This window comes from Centropristis striata, chromosome 4, assembly GCF_030273125.1.
Source record: "Centropristis striata isolate RG_2023a ecotype Rhode Island chromosome 4, C.striata_1.0, whole genome shotgun sequence".
In the NCBI taxonomy this organism is placed as follows: Eukaryota; Metazoa; Chordata; class Actinopteri; order Perciformes; family Serranidae; genus Centropristis; species Centropristis striata.
This window is the reverse complement of record NC_081520.1, coordinates 10,890,841-10,911,289: the sequence shown is the minus strand read 5'-3', so window position 1 is coordinate 10,911,289 and position 20,449 is coordinate 10,890,841. Positions and strand designations below refer to the sequence as shown.

Here is a 20,449-nt window from a genome sequence, read left to right as displayed (position 1 = left end):
GGCCCTTCATACGCTCGGATGGCGCAGGGACATGCAAACAGACAAGGAAACGCTTCCCCCTTTTCTATAGATACACAACCCTCCCACTCTGTCCGTCATACACATTAATGCAATCAAGCAAATTTCAAATAGTGCACATCCTACAGAAATGTTCAGCCATTATCTTGCTCTTTCTTCCTGCACAGATTTGGAGTGACAGTGGAAACACTTTGTGTTATTTTAATGGTGTAAGGCAGGGGAAAGGAGGAGACGGATTTTCATTTAAACTCGTGAATGAGAAAAAGTAAGGGGACTGAAGTTCCCACGACTGACATCCGCCTCTTCCTACATTTTTAACACATATGCAGATGCGTGTGAACCAATATTAATAATGCTTTATTTAAGCTATCCTTTCTTTTTTTGTTACAGTGGTAAACAAAACTTGAAGCATCATCCAAAACAAGCGGGCTTCCTGTGTGTTTGTGTGCATGTACGGCCTCAGTCTGACTCTTGTCACTAAAAGTTCACTAACCTCAGAAGAAAAGGGGTCAAACAATATGAGGCTAGCTTTCATACAAAGCCACCGCTCGTCTATTTATGGAAGTACTGAGAATAAATCATGTCATAACATTTTTTGTCACCTAGACTTGTAAGTGTGGTTCAGAAAGTCACAAACAGCCAGTTAAGATACTACCAAAATGACTTTGCCTTATGTTTATAACAATGGATTTGGTCAGACCGGCACAAGCCTCTTTGAGGACAACACAATAGAAAATGTATACCGCATAGTAAAAATAAAAACAAAAATAAAATGGTAATATCACAAGTTATCTGTCCACCATAAAAATGTAACAAGAAATGTATAAACACAGAAATAACCACAGGTTTAACACAGGACTACTGCCCTGTTAATAAGAAAATAAAAGTGTGTGTGTGTGTGTTTGTGTGTGTGCGCATGTGTGTATGTAATTGTAATTCAAAGGTTTGGTAAAAGCTTAGCGTCCCCATGCTGGGTTCAGTCCTGAGGTAAGCACCAGTTTCACGTGCGCTGCTTTCAGTTCAATTTTTTTTTTTTTTTAAGAAAAGGAAGTGACAGAAAACAACATGTTTGATATGATCATATGCTACAGAGAAGAAGCCCTTAAATTATTGTTACATTTAAAAAAAAAAAAAAAAAACAATCCCAAAAGTCAGGCACATTGTCTCTGTTTTTTTAAGCCTTTTAAGATTCACCACGTGTATCACAGTGTATTTATGGCTTTAGTCTTCACATTCACCCACTGAGGTTGGCATTGGCACTATAGTGGTCAGACATTTCTAATCTGAATCAAGGACCAGTAAAAGTGAAAAAGAAAAAAAATAAGAAAAGGAAAAGAAAAGACAAGGCCAGCATGTTCTTTGGAATAAACATTTCAAAGACAAAAATGTGCCGTTAACCCGCAACCTTTAAGTGCTCTTTTGTTTTTCAAGCTGGAGGAACTGCTGGTCAGCCAACACAGAAATATGTCATTCTTTGTTTCCACGTTTGATACCAGCGGGGAAGGGAGGCGAGGCCAGGAGACATTTGCTAGGCTCGGATATGATGTTAATAAGTGGATCAGAGGGGTAAGATGGCAGGCATGAAATGGGACATCATGCCGGCGAGCAGTGGGAATTGTCCAGGAGAAAGTGAGATTTCACAGGGATTACTGAGGCACAGCAGCTGGGGCGTGCTGTTCACCCGCTGGCTTCCAGGGAAGACCCACAAACCCCTTCTTATGTTCATATCGCGGACAGATTAGCAGCTCGCTATGTGTGTGCGTAGTAAGGGGGGGCTGTGTGTGTGTGTGTGGTGAGTGGAGAGGAGCGTTTTTAAGGCAAAGGGCTGAATGCAGCACTCATTCGGCCTGTCAACAGTAGCAGGCCTCCCAGACAACAGACTACAAGGGAGGGAGGTCAAATAAAAGGTCGGCCAGTGGAGGGGCAACACGGCATCTGACTACTGCTTCTACCCGCTTATTCATCAGGCTACTGTGAATGGTCTAATTGCTCTTGACAGTAAATGACAGATATCTATAGCATTAACTCTGACCCGGTCCCTGCCTCTCCGCTCGGCTGCACCCGTAATTGTAAATATTACACAATGTCAGAGGCAACGCCCATGCTTCGTCTACACCATGAGATGAAGCTACACTCATCATGAGCAGGGATTAGTGTGTGTCATCAGTTGGGTATGTGCAATCATGTCCCAGCTATGAGATCACAGGGCTGTGCTTACTGCATCTCAATAACAACTGAAAGCTAAGGGATGTTAGGCAAAATGCAAAGGAAGTTTTAGCTCAAAAAGGGATACACGCTGAGTGTAAGGCTGATTAGGCTACCATTACTGTCACATAGTATGAGTCTTTTTCCGCACAAAGGGGAGTGGGTTGCTTTTTTTTAAATGTGGAGAAAATAAAACAGAGGAGACTTTACCGAAACGCTGAAGCAATCGCTCTTATCGCTCAGTCATTTCCTTGCGGCTTGGGAAGCTGGAGATTTGGAGATGCTGGCGAGTGAGATACATAAATTGTCCAGTACCCCAAAAACAGAAAAAAAAAAGAAAAAATATATCCTCCCATTACTTTAAAGTCCAGAAGAGTTGGCTTATTCATTTGGTAAAAGTTCCGCTCAGGTCTGGACCAAAACCCTGAATCTTGTCCTTATGTGCTTTTTCATTTTTTTTGTACACAGGTGATACTTAAAAGTACACAGGTTTAGGGTCAGATTGCAACGTCTCCTTGCAACAGTTTCTCTTTGGATTTCACCATAATACAAAAATAAATAAAAACAAATTACATTTTGGTTTTTTGATTTGTCATTTGGCTCAATAGCTGTATTTTTTAAAAATGTTTGTTTGCATACACTGTACATAAATACTGTACTTTGAGTGAGTGTCTCTTGGTCACGGAATAGCACAGAGCTCCTTTATGTAGGAGGACTTTAAGATACATTAGATGCATAGTAAGGCACTTACAGTCTACACATTTTGGTGTGCACGAGCAGACCAATTCCTCTTGGCCTGAGTCTGAGGTGCAGAGGAGATATTGAGTTGAGGTGAATGGCTTTAGAATACTGCAAGTTGTGTGTGCACACAGACCTATTGGTGACTGCCATTTATACAGGTCATGTGGTCTTAGCTGGGTGAGTAGCGGTCAATGGTGCGGGCTTCAGAGAGGGCCGGCGGGGGAGGGGGGAGGGGTTGGCCCAGAACATCCATCTTATCGTGGGAGAGGCCCAGGTGCTCTGAGGCCAGCTTGGACAGCGGGTAGAGGCTCTCCATGACCTTTGCATCAGCTACCAGTTGCTGCTGGGCTTGGATGAGGAGCTCGTTGGCCTTCTCCTGCTTCAGCCCCAGATGCTCTGCTGCATATTTACTCAGAGGATAGATGCCCTCAGCAAAGTCCAGCTTCAGCTTCCCATCTGTGGTCAGGCCCCCTGCGGTCCCTCCACTGCTGTGCATCTTCATGTGGCTGATGAGGTTACGCTGCTGAGCGAACTTTCCTCCGCACACCTGACATTCATAGGGTTTTTCCCCCGAGTGGATGCGCATGTGCTCTGTGAGGCGATACTGGCGGGTGAAGCGCATGCCACAGGAGTCGCAGGCGAAGGGTTTGAGGCCCAAGTGGCTACGCATGTGGCGCGTCATGGTGCCCCGCTGTGTGAACTTCTTGCCACAGATGCTGCAGGGGTAAGGCCGGGTCAGCCAGTGGGTTTTCTCGTGCTGGCGCAGAGTGGCGGGGTCTTTGTAGGACTTCTCGCAGGAGGAGCAGCGGTAGGGTCGCATCATCTCCCCGATGCCCCCTGAGCCCAACCCCTGGCTGGACTTGGTCTCCAGGTGGGACAGACTGTTCAAACTGTTGCTGTTCAGGCTCCCATAACCGTTCGTATTGCTGCTCATGTTTTTGGTGCTGCTGTTATTGCTGTTTCCCATCTCGCCACCAGAGTTGCCGTACAGCTCTTCTTCCGTGTGTGTCTCCACGTGTGCGTTGAGCTGCTCCGAGCTCGGGAAGCCTTTGTCACAGGGAATGCAGACATACAGATTGTCCCCAAAGCTCTCCGGCTCATACGGCATGTGGAACCTCCCCATGGGTCCAGAAGGGGACGGACGGCCTTCACTGCTGCCTGTCTCCTCTGTGCCTGACCCACTCTTGTCCTCCGCTCCTTCACTCTCCTCCCCAGCCTTGTGGTGGTTATGATGCTGGTCTCCATTTTCACCCCCTTCCTCCTCATCCTCATCATCATCTTCATCTTCAGCTGTGTATGACAGTGGCTCGTGTTTCACCCAGCGGTAGATGTTGCCCATATCTCTGCCTGCCTCTCCGCCTTCCGTGGGGGTGTCAGGGCTGGGGGGGCACGGGTAACGATCTCTGCCCTGGGAGCCTGAGCGATGCAGGTGGGGGAGGTGTGGGCCAAGAGCCTGGTTGAGATGGGGGAATGGTGGAGGAGTAAGGGAGCTCGCCTGGTCGGTTGACTCCATTTTTTCTGAGGGGAAGGCCCTTCCATTGGTCCCCTGCACTGGAGTGGTGCGTCCACTCAGAGTCCCGTCTCGCTCCTCATCATTGTGAGTGTTTGCCAGATGAGATTGAGAGGGTGTGTGCTGAGACTGGGAATTGGGGCTTTTCTTGGAGAGATCAAGGCCATAGTTGGGGGAGCAGTTTCTCTCAGAGTGGGCTGAGCGCCCAAGCTGGGCAGGCAGAGCTGACTGCAGGGACGGGAACACCTGAGAGCCCTGGGTGGAGGTGGGAGCGTACAGCTCCCCAGCATGAATGGCGAGTCGATGGGGAACCAGCTCCTCTAGTGGTGATGCCCGGGTTGGATGGCTATTCAAAATTCCTCCTGGAGGGCAGGACTGAATGACAGGAGTGGTAATCCTATACCTGCCACCGCTCCCTAAACCCATACTATTGGGGCCCATCTTTGGGTAGGGCAGAAATGCAGGACCTGGGCGGGGAGGGTACTTGCCAGTTCTTTTCAGCTTCTTTTTGCACAAAGCCACTAAGTCAAGCAGCTGAAGGTAGCTGGCTGCTGCCAAGACAGCCCCTAGATTGGGTTCAGTGGGACAAGTGGGGTCTCCGTCAGTAAGGCGGCCTGTGTAAATGTAGTCCAGGATGACCCTGAAGACCCCTGGACTCACCATCTCGTGGTCGAGGTTGATGAGATTGTCATGGACCACCAAAGATTTCAAGTAGAGGCTGCTGGCAGCCAGAATGTTCTTGTGAGCTCTGAAGAGGGCGTTCTGCACCACAATGATAACATCACACAGGAAGCCTTTGGTTCGCTGGCTGTTGAGCTGCAGGAGGAGATCCCTAGCATGACTTGGAACTTCCATGGCATCCAGCATCGTCTTCAGTCCGCCACCTGCAACAACAGATATCTGTAAAACGTCATGCAGCAGTCAGCATTTTCATACACAAAGAAAACATAGGTAATGTGTCATTTTCTGCACCACAAGAAGGATTATTGATGCATTTTATAAAAGGAATCTATGAAAAATTATGATTTACACATTAGAATATATTAAAAATATATTTGAGAGCCAAAAGGTTTGATTGACAGCATAAAAGTAAAGTCTAATGAGAATTTTAGTAGAAATATGGAAGCAAAAAAAGCCTTTGCATGTGCATACATTTAAGATGATTCCTATAGAATAATTCATTAATAACAGATTTTATTCTGAAACATAAAACATCAATTAATTAATCAGCATTTTATTCAAACTCATAAAAACAGTTACAGTTTGCATAATCATGTTTAATTCATAGATTCCACTAGATGGAACGTGCACAGAGAGCAGAACTTATGTGTGGGAAGTGCCACTTAGAAGAAGTGAACTTTTGCTAAAAGGTGAGCGGTTGCAATGGTTTTCTCATTATCAGAAATTCAAGTCTACGCGTTCACTTCCTCTGCAGCGAGCAAAAAGAAAGAAAAAACTAAATTCAGAGAACAGCAGATATATATTTTGTAACCACTGGCTTCCTGATAAAGTATTCCAGAAGTGGTGTGCAAGAGTTTTAAACAAAGCGAGGGATGAATGTTTCACAAGTGTGATGAACAGCAGGTATAAACCTGCGGGAGGATGGACACATCCAAAAAAAGATAGCTCTTTCGGCTTCCCTTTCTGCCCAGTCATATAAGGAACGCGGCGTGTTCAGGGTGTAAATCAGCATTACATGAGTCAATATTTTACATTGAGATGAGCTCCAGGGATCTAATGCACACACACTCGTCCGCACACACACACACACACACACACACACATACACTCACACTCACACTCACACTCAAATATCAACACTAATTGTTCCATCAAGCCTAAAATAAACTACATCAGCCGCATGCATAAAACACCATGTATTGTTCAATCAGTGGCATCTGAGGATAGTTTACTTATGAGATTAAACATCTCAAACTGTCCCTGAGGGTTTAGTCTCACTGATGGGAAACAAGCTTCTAAATAAATATCATGTCATCTGTCTGATCAAAGTCTTCCTGACACCAGCTCATTCACTTCTTGTTTATTTCATTCAGTGTACACGCAGCATAAGAATAGGGAAGTATGTATTTAAGTTTTGAAAAAAAAAAAAAAAAAACATGACGAATGCATTTCTGATGAATTCTGGACCATCCTGAACAAAAAGTCAAGTCTCTTACAATGCACCGCTGACAAAACTGTGAACTTGAACAAAAACTCCAGGTCACTTCTTAGTACAAATGAAGCTGGGAATTTTTGTAAATGTATATATTTAGCATCCATAACATCAGAGGGAAATGTCCTTACTGATGAAACGGAAAATGAAAAAGTCAGTATGATGTCCAGTTTGTGATCATGTAGAGAAGAGTCATCAATAAGAAAGAAAACTTTTAAATCCAACAAGTTGTTTTGTTTTTCTTTTTAAGTACTCATTTCTGGTTTCTAACGTCAAAGGTGCTGTCCTCATCTCTACATGACTTGTATGCTGTTTATTACATATTATCTGGTCACGAATATCTTAAAACAACAAAAAGGCTATGAATAAAAAGGCGAGTAAGACAGGTTTAGGTGGGTTTACGCTCCATCATGTCCCCAGTTGTCATCTAAAGTGTTTCCACTTCTGGTTTCTGTCTGGCTTTGATTACTCAACTGTCATATTTTACTATAAATTTTAACGTCGGTTAGATCAAACATGTTTAGAGATGAGGGTGATATGAGGAATAGGCCAAGTACTTTTCCACAACGTGCTGAAGTTTTGCAGTCTCCGCTGCATTAAGGTCTGTTTAGGTTACTGTTACTGGTTACTCTGCGGAGCATGGTGACACGTTGTGTACTCACACACACACAATCAGTGTGCTTTCTCATATGTATGCGGTCTACAGTGCGACACAGTTCAATTGCATCACATCTGTAATAGAATTTTTTTCTATATCATGATTTCTGAAATATTTTTCTACTGCAGACATTTAAATCCACATTTAATATATCATTGCAAATTTGCAAAAAATCTTTTCTAGTAGAAGAAGAAAAAAATTCTCATGCATTTCTGTGCACCTGCGAGGTGTTGTGCACACAAAAAAATTATTTTAGTCTTGTGGTAACAACAGTCAGGGTGGCTGTGGCTTTCCCATCGGCACAGTAAGAGTCTCTTTTCTCTCGTAAACAGAATGAGTCTTTTGAGAAACTACAACTCGCCATTTTAAAATATCTCTGCTAACTGTTTGATGTTGGACAAAAAGTAAGAGATCACAGTAAAACATGTTTTTATGAAACTCTTGATCTGGAGGGCATGTGTAAGCTCACAGCATCCTGTTAGGAAGCCATCTATGATTGCAATGATATTCTTAGAGCAAGCTTGCTGCATATAAAAACATTCAAAGTCTGCACTGCAGCTTGTTTCGTTAATCTGTTGTGTTAAACAGGCTAAATTAAATCATTTTGCTAGGCTGCACATTCAATCTGGGATGCATGGCTGTTTCCATCTGATTCTTTTTAACGACCCGTCAACATGCTGAGGAGACTTAGATGATGGAGATGTAGTTTACGGCGTGGCACTCAGTTATTTGCATTAGATTAATATTCATTGTCCCTGTGTTTTGTCTGTTTTGTCACTTTAGTGGTTTGGGGGTGAAGCGGGAGACTAAACTTACCTCTACATGCAGCCTCAATCACATAAACACTCCAGACATCTGCTTAAAACGTTGTGTTGACATTTTATTTTATTTCATTTCAATTTGCTGCATTGCCTTGTTTATTTTAGAACCCATTTGACCATGTTCACATACAGCCCATGTTCAATTTATGAGGCCATGCAGCATCAGTGTAAATTTGGATAAAAACGGATATTGCACTGCAGTTTTCTAATCCAACTAATTTTTCTGTCATTTTTGTAACTCATAAAAAGGCAGCTATGCATTTAAAAAAAAAAAAAGACTTTCACATATAGATATTTTTTACGTGCATCTTGCAGCGGAGATCGTACAGCAGCACTCATGACAGATAAATAAGTAAAGTTTTAGTCAGGTCAGGAAACATCATGGAGAGCCAGTTTCCTGTGTGATTGCTGTAATCGCGTATCTGAAAAATCATCATTTATTTATAAAATAGTGTCGGAGATATGACAGCGTGTTAATCTTGAGTGTAACCGAGTTATTTAAACATCACATAATGCAGCCTTTAATTATATAAATATGATATTGTAATAATTAGCAGATACATTCTAAGTTTTTATTACAAATATTTAACATCGTGCATGTTTTACAGCAGATTGCTCATTAAAATTTTAAAGCTTATTTTTATTTTTATTTTTTTCTCCTCTCCTGATCGACAAACTTCACAGATTTATTTGAATCTGACATTAAATTGACGGTATGTTGGTTTATTTGCCTCTCACGGTCCAGTCCATTGCCTAACATCTGCACGTCCCGTTTTGCAAGCAAAGCATGAAGCTGTGTGCTAACTGTGTGTGTCGCCGAGAGGACGCGTCCTCTGTGTGCCTCATCTGTTTTACTCTTCACAGATTGTACAGAAAACACGAGTGGATCCATCTCTCTGAGCTGTATTGTCCTTTCAAATCCTTCACATTAGAAACAGACTTGTTATCAGCTTAAGGTGCATCAAACAGATGTTTCTTCTTCAGAGCTGTCAGAGAAGCTTATCTTTCATACACGTATATAAAACCTCGGCTTTTATAGAGGAAAGCAGAAATTCATGCAATAAAAATATCATTATAATATTCTTTAGTGCGTCTGTTCTGCTTAATTTAATTATAACGTTATTGCACGCAGTGATGGGCCTGTTTTATTATGATTACGTTTTTACTGTTGCGTCCTTATTAACTTTATTAGGCTACAGCACGACTAAAGAAATTCCCTTTTAACAGAGAACGATGTTCCCTTTCATTTGAATTAGAGTAAAAAAATATTAATAAATATAATATGTCGAAAATATGACTTTGAAACATAATTTATCTTATTTTAAAGCATGATGTAATCTTAAATCGTCATTACATAAGATTGATCCTAAATTATTTTTAAAAGTTAACTAACTGTTCGCTGTATAATTAATAATTTGAGAGAAAAAAAATACACATTTTCAACCGACTCCAATTAAAGGCGATAAAAAAAGAATAAGCGAAGCCTTTCTTGTCGATATTAAAAAATAAAGGTTGATGGAATAAGAAATAGCTAAACGCCACATAATATTTAAACGATAAAAAAACCCCATTTCATCTGTGACAGCATTATCAGCACAGTTTGATGAATAAAAAGCTAAACGTCACCCTGCTCCCTGTTCTTGTGCAGCATATCAGCTCTTACCTGCATGCCCGATGTGTTCTGCCATCCGATCTAAGTCTCCCTTAATGATCATCTCAGCAGTCTCCAGGAGTCATATCTGACGTTTCAGCTTTGAACTGCCAGCCTCCAAAAAACCATGCCAGTTTTCCGAGCGCGTCTGCCAGCTCTTTTTTTTATGATTATTAATTGATATGAATTTCTTGTCGCTCCTTAGGTCCGTCCTCCCACCCACTTTCCTCCCTCTCCCTCTTTCTCTGTGTGTCCCTGCCCCTCCTCTCCTCTCTTTCTCATCCCCTCCTATAAAAAATACGTGCTTAGACCAGCATCAGTTTCCTCCGAATTTTTTTTTTTTTTTTGCTAGTAATTTCCTTAGCTATTTTTGAGTTGGGGCAATAACGCGCACCGGGATGATAATGGAGCCTCTATGCGCCTTAAGTGTTTTAGCGCCCCGTGTGATGTCAGTCTATAATAAAACTAAAAGGTAAAATCGAGGGCAGGAACTTGAAGTGACCCCGACTTGAACTTCTCAACACATCGTCTTAAAGAGACAGGCAGCCATTGTATACGCACGTATATATGTTGCATATTTATGATCCGGTAGCCCTCTTAAACTTTTTAGAGGAGTTTGATGATGTGATATAACTGCTTACATTAAGTCTTTTATTATCAAGGACCTTCGAGGCAATATATTTTATTAGGCCTATATCTTGTCCTTGAGGCAAAAATGTAATACAAATCGTGTTCTTTTTGTGTGATTTAGGAAATAAAGTCACAACTTTTTGTTTAATTGTACACCTTTTAATTAAATTAATAAAAGTTTTAAATAAAGGTGTCTCTCACCTCCCTGCAGACCTCCCCTGAGAAGTTCTGGAGGCTTAATAGTTCCCCTGGCTTCACTTTAAGGACACAGTTAGCAAAGTGGAAACTAAAAGGTTTAATAAACCACTTAAAATAGTATAAACATCCCTTCCCTCCCTCTCTTAGGTAATACACCTGCTGTGGCTTTAAAAACAGGGAAGATATGGATATTAAAGTGGACAGCATCACTGACAGTGTGGGCAGATAGAAGTTAATTGAGAACTGGCAAACTACGAGCGTTAGGGCCTATTTTTGTGTTTAAATAACGTCCTCACCTACTTAAAGAACTTTAACATTCCCCCCTTTAATGATTTGATGTCAAAATATTCTTACAAAAATGCAGCTGTATGCCATAAATATGGTCACCGTTGTGTCTTTAAAGGAATTGCTTAGCAATTTATTTTACATATAATATTATCCATACTCTGCTGTTAACCGACTCAGTCATCTTATTTAGTACTCAAATAAATTATTAACACATTTTATTTGGGCTTTTATAAATTGTTTATTTATTTCTTTACGCCTGCACCTTATGCTGAAAAAAAGCTCCACCAGTCCTACAGCGAATTGGATGATTTGAATATGCGCATTTTAAAATGAAAAACTGACAAATAAATAAAATCTAATCTAGCCGAAGTGACCGTGAGATCAGGCCGGACGTGCCCATATGATCCAGATGCTCACGCTTTGTCGGTACTGAAGGATACATCAGGGCCAAAACTAAAACATTAAATACATAAATACAACCTGGATCAACCCATCATAGCAGTCCAGCAGAAAAGCTGCTTCAATGTGACAGAGTGCCACAAGTCTGCGTGAATGCCATCCCTGCCTCTCTCCGTTATCACAGTCTTACCTCGGACTCATGTCTGGTGCTCTGGCCGAATGTATGCTCTCCTTTTCGGCATTCCCTCATTAGCACCTCCGCTGTTTCCTCCAGGTCCAGCTCTTTCTCCCTCTCTCCCTCTCAAAAACTTCTCTTCCGCGTTATTTTTGCAGCCCTCTGTCTCCCGGTTTCCCCCTGCTTTCACTCTCTTCCATACACTAAATATCTCACGTGTTAACAAGACTATCTGACACTTCAGACTGTGTTGGTGTCCGGTCGGACCAAAACCTGCCGGCGGAGACTTTACGCGCACAGCGACACCCAATGGTGCAGCGAGTCCCACTGGTCTTATCCAGGAGGACTTGCTGCGCAGTGATTTGGGGGTAAAATACAATAATGGGAAAGCTATGACCTCTAATGATTGAAAAACGCACAGCGACCAATAAATCAGCCATATTGATATGGATGTTTAGAAAATCTTATTCATGAAGACGTTTGCCAGCAGAATACATAGATAATGTCCAAAACGGGAGTAAGTCTTCTGATCAGGGCAGGAATTTCATGAGGGTGCCCTAGCAATTTGGCCTAGTGCCCTTAAAAAACATGTCTGCCTAGTGCCCTTAAAAAACGAATCTGTCTAGTGCCCTTAAAAAACATATCTGCTTTGAGGCCATGCTGGCCTCTCTGACCCAGTTGGTTTTGCGGTTGTCTAGTCTGCCTCTTTCCTGTCAACACAGCTTTGACACCTTGCATCTTTTGAGAAAAAAAGCATCAACCTTCATCATCAGCGGTGGGTTTGATTTGAGCCTGCCATGAACTGCTCGGATGGGCTATAATGACAGTTTGACATGAATCTATCACCGGCCAAGCAAAGAGACTTCATCAAACGCTCTAACCTGCCACAGTCATTACTAGTCCTTAAATTCAATTCAATATGGAAGAGGACTTAAAATCATTATTTTATTTTATGGCCTTGGTGCCCTGGCTTTTGGCCTCTGTGCCTTCAAAAAATTGACACCACAAAAGTGGCCTTGTCTCTAAAGTGACGAAATTCCAGGCCTGCTTCTGATATAAGTAAAAAATAGCAGCATACCATTAAATACTCTATTCAAGTATACATTTTATAAGTGCAAAAGCAACAAAATGTACTTTAATTTCTAAATACTTTAATTTGTGGTGCTTCTACCTCTACCAATCTTATAACATTAGATCATTATTATTGATGTATTTACATCACAGGTTGTGTGTTTAATATTTGCTAAGAAGTTTAACTTCTTTTCAAATTATAGTTTGCATGATGGTTTTAGTCTGTAACATTGCATCATATGTTTTAGGCTGAATATTTGTATAACTATAGCTGTCAGAAAAATGACAATATCCCCCTCAGACATGTAGTAGAAGTATAAAGTAGCATACAATGTAAAATAAAATAAAATAATAATAATAATCAAAAACAATTGCAAATACCTCAGCTTTACCCAAAACAAGTACAATACTTGAGTTAATGTACCTACAGTGGGAAGAAAAATTTGCCGTAACAATGTTGCAGCCTAACAAAAACGACTGTCTCTAAAGAAAATGGCACTCCGACCTGTCATGCAAGATAGTTTGCATGTTGTTTTGGTTGTCTTTGTCTTTTGTCTAACCATCATTTAAGACTGGATAAACCAGAAAAAAGGCAGAGTCCAAATGCTTTATTTATGTGTTTATTTATTTGTTTATAGTGACAGGGACAGTGCACATTCATAGACATTTCTGTTAATGTGACAGTTAAGCCATCTTGGCGACCTTTCAACTGCAGGTGTAATGACAGATACAAAGACACAGGAAATACTCTAGAAAAACACATAGAATGCTTTAACACAAAGACAACAATACATGAAACATAAAACAAATCCCACCTCAGATGATTTGAATGAATTACAGAGTCTGGTCACACACTTAGTTGCTGCTGTTGACTTCATGACTTGATTCTTTTTGTACACTGTAATTATCAGGAGTCATTTCCTTTCTATAAACATTAATTCTAACATATTTAATCTAATGTACTTGGACGGATTATGTCAGACAGGCCTGTTTGTTATTATCCCTTCTATTCTTTCCATCGTCACCCAGAGGTGTTTGAAAGACCACAGATTGCAATTGATGAAACTACTTATTTTACCATCACAGAGGTCGTTAACAGATAGCCGATGTGATCCGGTTAAACACGAACCAGACTGAGGCCTATTTATGTTTGTTTTGATCGCAACAGCAGCTGACAATCTCATAAAGCATGCAGGGTCTCTTCCTCTTGAAATTATCCGAGCTCAAGGTGCTGCTGGTGTTTCATTGAAGTGATCCGAACCACCCCGAGAGCCTGTCGGAGTGGAGGAAGGTATTGTCTCTCACTTCCATGTTCCCTTGATGAACTGCTGATAACCTCCCAGACAGAGGTAGGCAGAGCTGTGCAGGAGAATAGATATGTTCTATCAAGGATGTGACAGCGTGCTTCGATTCATGCTCCAAAATAGTTTTTTCCACTTAAGGAAACACGTAGTGATGTCATACGCTGCGTGCCAGGTAGGGCAATGTCTTTTACATTACTTGATCCCTTTCCGTTTTAATTAGATATTGAGTTTAGCAGGGAAAACTTCACCGACTACTGATACGGCAGCCGATATACTGACGTTTTTTTTAGCTGGAATGAAAATAGACCTTTTCTATGTGGATTTTGCACTAATATGACTATGTAAAACTACTCAGAAGGCTGCTTTGTTAAATAAATAACTTTATTAGAAAATATTTAACATTATGATACATTAAAACATATAATACATAGTCATATCGGAACCAGTAATAAACGGAATAAACATCAGTACTGTGTGTTCAGTATCAGTCAATAGTTCAGACCATTAAAAAATTAAAAATTAAAAAAATGATTAGCTTACACCATCAATTAATCAGCCCAAGCATTGTTTTCTGTAATAGATGCTTTGTAGAAAAAATTATCGAACAACATATATGCTGATATTGATGGACACTGATATGCCTTTGATAGGTCAATATCGACCAATATTGTTTTAAATCACACACCTTCAAAAACAGTATAATTATGTCTGTTCCCCTTGCCCCATGCCAAAACCTGCATTTCAAAACCTCATTTGTCTGATTATTTGATTCTTATTGGTTTCAAATATTGATATATTGCACATTTTAAGATAGCCAGGGCTATTTATAAATGAAGAAATATTGGACGTGAACAATTACATTCAATATATATGATGGATAACACATGCAGACTTGATGTTCACCAAGAAAACTTCTGTCACGGCTACATTTTATTCAAACCTTATTACAGAACAAAGATCCCAAAAGTAAGCAAAATTGGATGCAATCAGTAGTAACTATGCACCTGCAATAACCTCATAACCAATAAAAAATTGATTAAGTGCAACCACATGCCTTTAGTCGATGTCACATGGCTTTCTGACTTCATACGGGCTACAGCATCAAAGCCTAGATTGTCAATAGCTTACAAAAGCCCAATAATCAATAAGTAACACACTTTTGGACTGCATGTTGCTTGTACCTCAATTAAAGCACAAAATTGTGCTTATAAGGACCAAACATAGCACACAGCTATCATTGTGGGTTAACCTCTTAAAACCCACCTGCCTCTCAAAGGGGAGAAGTTAAACCTAATTTTTTTAATATTTGAACTGATGTAGTTTAGGTTGTTTTATGGCCAAGAACATTAAAAAAAACGAAGAAGATTATACCCTTAAAATGAAGTCTCACACAATAATTTTTGCCTTATAGTTCTTCTGTTATAAGATTTGGCTCAAAGATTAGGGGGTGTCTAACCCTAATCCCAATCCCAACACGGACAGGTGGGTTTTAAGAAGTTAGCTGCAAATAAAATAATTTTAATATATTAACAGTGGCATTTGGAGTGTATTTTATACAGTTTATTCTTATTCTTATTTTCTAATAATTGACAGGAGGAAAGAGTTAAAAAGAAAAAAGTATGATACTATAGAAACAAATGTTGCTTAATTTCAGTTTCCTTGTGTGTCTCTGCTACAGCTGTTGTCTTCCCAGACAAACTTTATCTCACTAATCAATCAGTCTCCAGAGGCCTGCGCTGGACATTAAACCTCAGCCTGTCCAAACACAGTTTAACATACCGTAATCTGGAGCGCAGAAAACCTGAAACGCTGAACTCTTAATGAACTGAAAAAAGCCTCCAAATTGCTGGTTGTAAGCAATGATTCAATTAAAGCTGTGAGAGCTGCAAGCCCCGAACACAGCGCGGGGAGCCCATCCCAAAGACTGTGCACGTCTGCTTCCCCAAAGAGCAACACTCAGTGAGGAACCAGAGCTGGAGATAAGGCCGCCTGGACAGCTAAATCCCTTAACAGTCTGCTGTCACCCTCTAAATCACACACCTTTCCCACCATTTCTCCAAGTGTGACCATTGCAGGTTTTTGCATGTGATATATGTCTTGCAGTGGCTTTGTGGGGTTGGATATGGAAACACAATGAGGAGGTGAATACTCTGAATGACTGTAGCCAACATTTCCATACATCTGTGAGCAGATACGCTGCAGGGTCACCATGTCTCTAAGGCCCACACCACCTCTTTTCAATTTAGGTCTCAAGTGGCGAATATTGCAATCGCCTTATTATTGCTCCACTTCTGTCTGCCAGCGCAGAGGTAGAGCGAGACTGGACAATAGACAGGACAGTCTAAACGTAATATAAATACACCTTGAAACAGACCATGTGAGTGTAATGTCCCACACAAGGCCCTTTACTTTCTCTCTTCTTTCCTTCACTCTCATCAATCATCCCTCTCTCCTTTCTTTGTTTCTTTCTCTCCAGTGGACAAGGCCACACATATCTCCAGATGCTTGCTGTGACCGCCCCGCCATACCAGACACACCCCCATCTCCAGCTTCAGATTCCCTTCACCACCAAAAATTGAACGGTAGGCTCAACATTTACACACAGACCTCTCCTAATTCATTGTAATGAGCAGTTTTGCGACAGCTTTAGAGCACAGGCGTGCAAGGCATGTCATTTGAACGAGCAGAGCTGTTGTGTGCGTTCGGTCGCTATTCTAGTTCGCCCATCTGTTGGTGCTGGACAATTATGGTGCCATGATTAGAGCCAGATCAGAAATACTTGATTTTTTTTTTCTTTTTTATAAATGCAAAACAGTTTCTGGTTTAGGGAACACTCATACCATACCATGTTTTATTCCCAAAATATTTTGGCTATATATCTTGCACTCAGCAGGGTGGTATATGAGGTTGTTTTCAGTTCCAGTGTATGCAAAAAAAGCAACTTTATTATCTTATACATGGGGAAAAAAGTTTTTTTTTTTTTTTTTTTTTCATAACTGAGGAAAAATTCCATAATAATCATTCCACATGTTGGCATTTAAATGGTCTAAGAGAAAAGTAAATGTGTGCACCTCCTCTTTGCTCTGCTTTCAGGCTTTAGAAAAGTTGCTATTCCAACGCTGGCACTAAGAAGTTGACAAACAATCTGAAAAAGTCAAATTAGTGGCTGACCTGGAGCTTTTAAACACATCACAGAGTCTGTCCTCAGCTGATCCCCAGTTGTCAAACTATATTGTAGTTCAAATTCCCATTTTTTATAGCATTTTGGGGAAAACATGGGGAAATCAGGAATCAAAGAAATTGAGATTATCATGATTTTTATTTAAATAAATGTCTGTTAAGTTACTATCTATTGCCAAAAGAGGTAACACAATGGTGATTGCGCCTATGGGCCACTGATGAAAGCAATTGCCTTTGCAATGTTAAGAACTGGGTGTCTGTTGCATCATTCCTGGGGAAGATCATAAGCGACGCACAATAAGCAAAGCATTTTTTCATCCCTTAGCAGTGCTTGGTCTACCAGAGAGGGTAGACGGAGCGATCTCCAACTCATTTGTGAATAGGCGGACTGTTATTTACAGCCTCTTCTAGTGTTGTTAATAAATAGTTATTATGGCCAAACAATAAAAACTTGTGTGTCTACAGATGATGGAAACTAGATCTAAATAGACCCTGTGTTGAGATTGTTGGGTCAACTGCTGTGGTTTGGTCTCTATCACCTCCTGAGGGTATATGCTCATGAGAAATATGCTCACATACTGTATGTTCATAAATATGTTCACAAGCTAGTTGTAAACTTTGTCTGTGCACTGGTTGGTGCTGAGCAGGTAGCGATAGTTGTTTTTTATTGCTGTCTTCAGAAACGATGCTGATGAGAGCAGTACGACTGAACCAAAACAGTAAATTTGAAAGATGCTAAAAATGCTTCGTAAAGTTGAGAATCTGCAGAGCTGCGGAACGGTTTATTACCAGCGAACTCTTTCACATACAAGTAGTTGTGTGATCCATTGTTGATTCAAAAAAAAATATGGATTATAGCCACTTTAAGTTTTTGGCACGAAATCGCAGCTCAAATACCTTCAACAACACTGAAACGAGACAACAAAATAACTACCTCATAAAAGATTTTATTGATAGTGAATCAGAGAAGGTCAAGCGATGCACATGTGAGACTTAATTAGCAGCGTGGCCTTGTTATCTGCTCATTCTTGCACTAAAGTGTAAATGTGTGTATCTCTGTGAATGTGTGTAGGCCAGTCCAACAGCCGCCTGTGCTGCACATGGCTGTCCGATGCATGGTCTCTGCTCCCTGGTCTCTCCTCATTAGCCTCACACAGTGCAGCCATTCCCCTCACGCCCCCTCACCTCCTCCCCCCTCCTCTCCCTCACTACCTTCCACTCACACACACACACACACACACACACACACACACACACAAGGGGAAGAGCGAACCTTTTGTTTTCTGTGTCCGACCTGCGCCCCGTTCCAGCCCTCCTCCTTTTCTCTCCTTCTCCTCTCCACTGACTTAAATCTCTTTTCCGGCTTGATACTGCTGAAAACCATATGGTGTGTGACATCATCAGGGCAGGAAGCAGGGAGAGGGGAATGGTAGAGCAGGGGAGAGATTGGCTTGCCAGGTCTCTTTGCAGTGATGTCAGCAGAAAAGCACTCTGGGAGGCCCGTTGGGGGGTGAGAGCAGAGCAGGTTGGAAATTTTTATCTTTTTTTTTTCACTCCCACCTGGATAATCAGGGGCTAATGGAGGGCAAGTAGAGAGGCAGCTTACAGCAAACCTTGATGTAATTTGTCAACATGTCAGGTCATGAACTTTCCCCATTGTGGATAGTTTATTTCTACGTAGATGCTGTTTTCTCCAAAAAATGTCTCCATCAGAAGGATTCCACTAAGTTTGGACCATCTTTCGATGTGTTGGTCTCATCCTGTGATTCTGAAAAACTGCTGCAGATCATCTGTCTACCTCTTCCTTTTAGTCACTGGCAGTCCCAATCTGCTCACCAGGCTTTAAGTCTCAACCTCCCTCCCTCCCGCTTTTGTTCTCTGGGTGAACTCTGCAGCTTTGTGTGAGATCCTGGTCTCCATACCATCACTGCCGACCCATCCAGCTCTCTATCAGCACACACAGAGAGATACACATAAACACTCAGTTAGCCACTCACACAGTCAGCATCTCTGCGCGTCACACACAAACACACATGCACCAAAATACCCATCCCCTCTGATTAATGGCAGAGCTGGGGAGGGTGCCAGGCGAGGAGGGGAGGCATTAGAGGAGAGAGGAGAGGAGGAAGGAGAGGCTGCTGCAGCTGTGGTTTTGGAGTCAGTCTCTGCACCCCCTTGCTGCCCCCTCTCTCCATCTCCTCTCTGGCTCCTCCAGGGACACACGCCTTGGCCAGGCCCCAGGAACCAGGGAGTCAGGACCAGGCTAAGGGGGATAAAAAGGGGAACAAGAGAGGGAAAGAAGGATATCACAAAAGAAAGAGAAAAACAGAGCTGACCTAATGCAAAAGTATTGTCAGGCAGCACCTACATAAACAGCAGAGTGCAAGGGATGTTCCTCAAAGGTTTTAATGGGCAAAACGGTACAAAGCATCAGATTTCCAAAAACACTTGAGCTCAAGTTTGTTTAACTAAACTATTTGATACTGGTGCTGTCATTTGGGTTTATGTTGCAACAAAATCAGTACTCAATTTCCTCACAGTTGAAAAGAAAGTACTGTACTGCTGCAATTCCGAGATAATGGCTACTGAAGTATTGCTATTGTGCATTTTAGCAGAACTCACTGACAAACTCACTCATTCACCTTTAGCTGTTTGGCCCTGGTCAGACATGTACTTCTTCAATGAATACATGCCAGTAACAGAAGTTTAGATCTGCAGATGTTGACGTGTCAGTGTTTAACATGCCACCAGTAGGCAGTGAGCTTTACAACTTTTTTCAGGGAATTCTACTTTAAAGCAACTATGAGGGACTTTCATTTTGTGTTAATTTTGGAGACCTCTTTAGGACAAAAGCGGTAGTCTGCCTTATGCCATTAAGATCTGGACCTGGCTTGCACATACATTTTTGGGGGAAGTGATTGAAATTAAGATGCAACTTGCTTTTTATACTATTTTTCTTTTTATACACAGCTGTTTGCAGTTGGCATAGGAGGTAATATATCTATTTGGGACTGTGTAAGACTGATTATGAAACAAAGTTTACGTTGTTTTAGCCACCAACGTTAATTTATACTGATAGAAAACCATGTCTCGCAATGTATTTCACGAATAAAATAGACATATTACAATCATGTTTAAGAGGAAGAGGGCCAACTCAGGATCTGTTTTGAATCCCACAAAATATTACGTCAAAAATAAAATATCCTCCTGCTTCCTTGGAGGCTTCTCCGATTGTGTGCCTTAAATTGTTTTGTCTGATTTTGCGGGGAATCTGACCCGGTGATGGGCGGGCCTACACTATTTTGATTGATTTTCCCTTGATTGCGCAATAAAAATACATGGTTAGCCAAATGAAAAAAAAGTTTGAGATGTTTTATTGAAACAAACCAACAGCAGTTTGATAAATCTTCCATGGACCGCACCCAAA

At 41.3% G+C, this 20,449-nt stretch overlaps 1 protein-coding gene across 3 annotated transcripts; it reads right to left on the bottom strand.

The window, feature by feature from the left end:
- Positions 1 to 512: 512 nt before the first annotated feature.
- Positions 513 to 11,649, bottom strand: hic1 (hypermethylated in cancer 1). 3 transcript variants are annotated; one of them, XM_059331228.1, is made up of 2 exons: positions 11,483 to 11,649; positions 513 to 5,358 (listed from the first exon to the last, which is right to left on the bottom strand). In XM_059331228.1, the coding sequence occupies exon 2, from the start codon at positions 5,339 to 5,341 to the stop codon at positions 3,134 to 3,136; it is 2,208 nt and encodes a 735-aa protein (XP_059187211.1). In that variant the 5' UTR covers positions 5,342 to 5,358; positions 11,483 to 11,649; the 3' UTR covers positions 513 to 3,133. The 3 variants fall into 3 exon arrangements, with proteins under 3 accessions (XP_059187211.1, XP_059187209.1, XP_059187210.1); XM_059331226.1 differs by lacking the exon at positions 11,483 to 11,649 and adding an exon at positions 9,790 to 9,946; XM_059331227.1 differs by lacking the exon at positions 11,483 to 11,649 and adding an exon at positions 9,790 to 9,918 and having other exon boundaries at positions 513 to 5,374.
- Between the last annotated feature and the right edge of the window lie 8,800 nt (positions 11,650 to 20,449).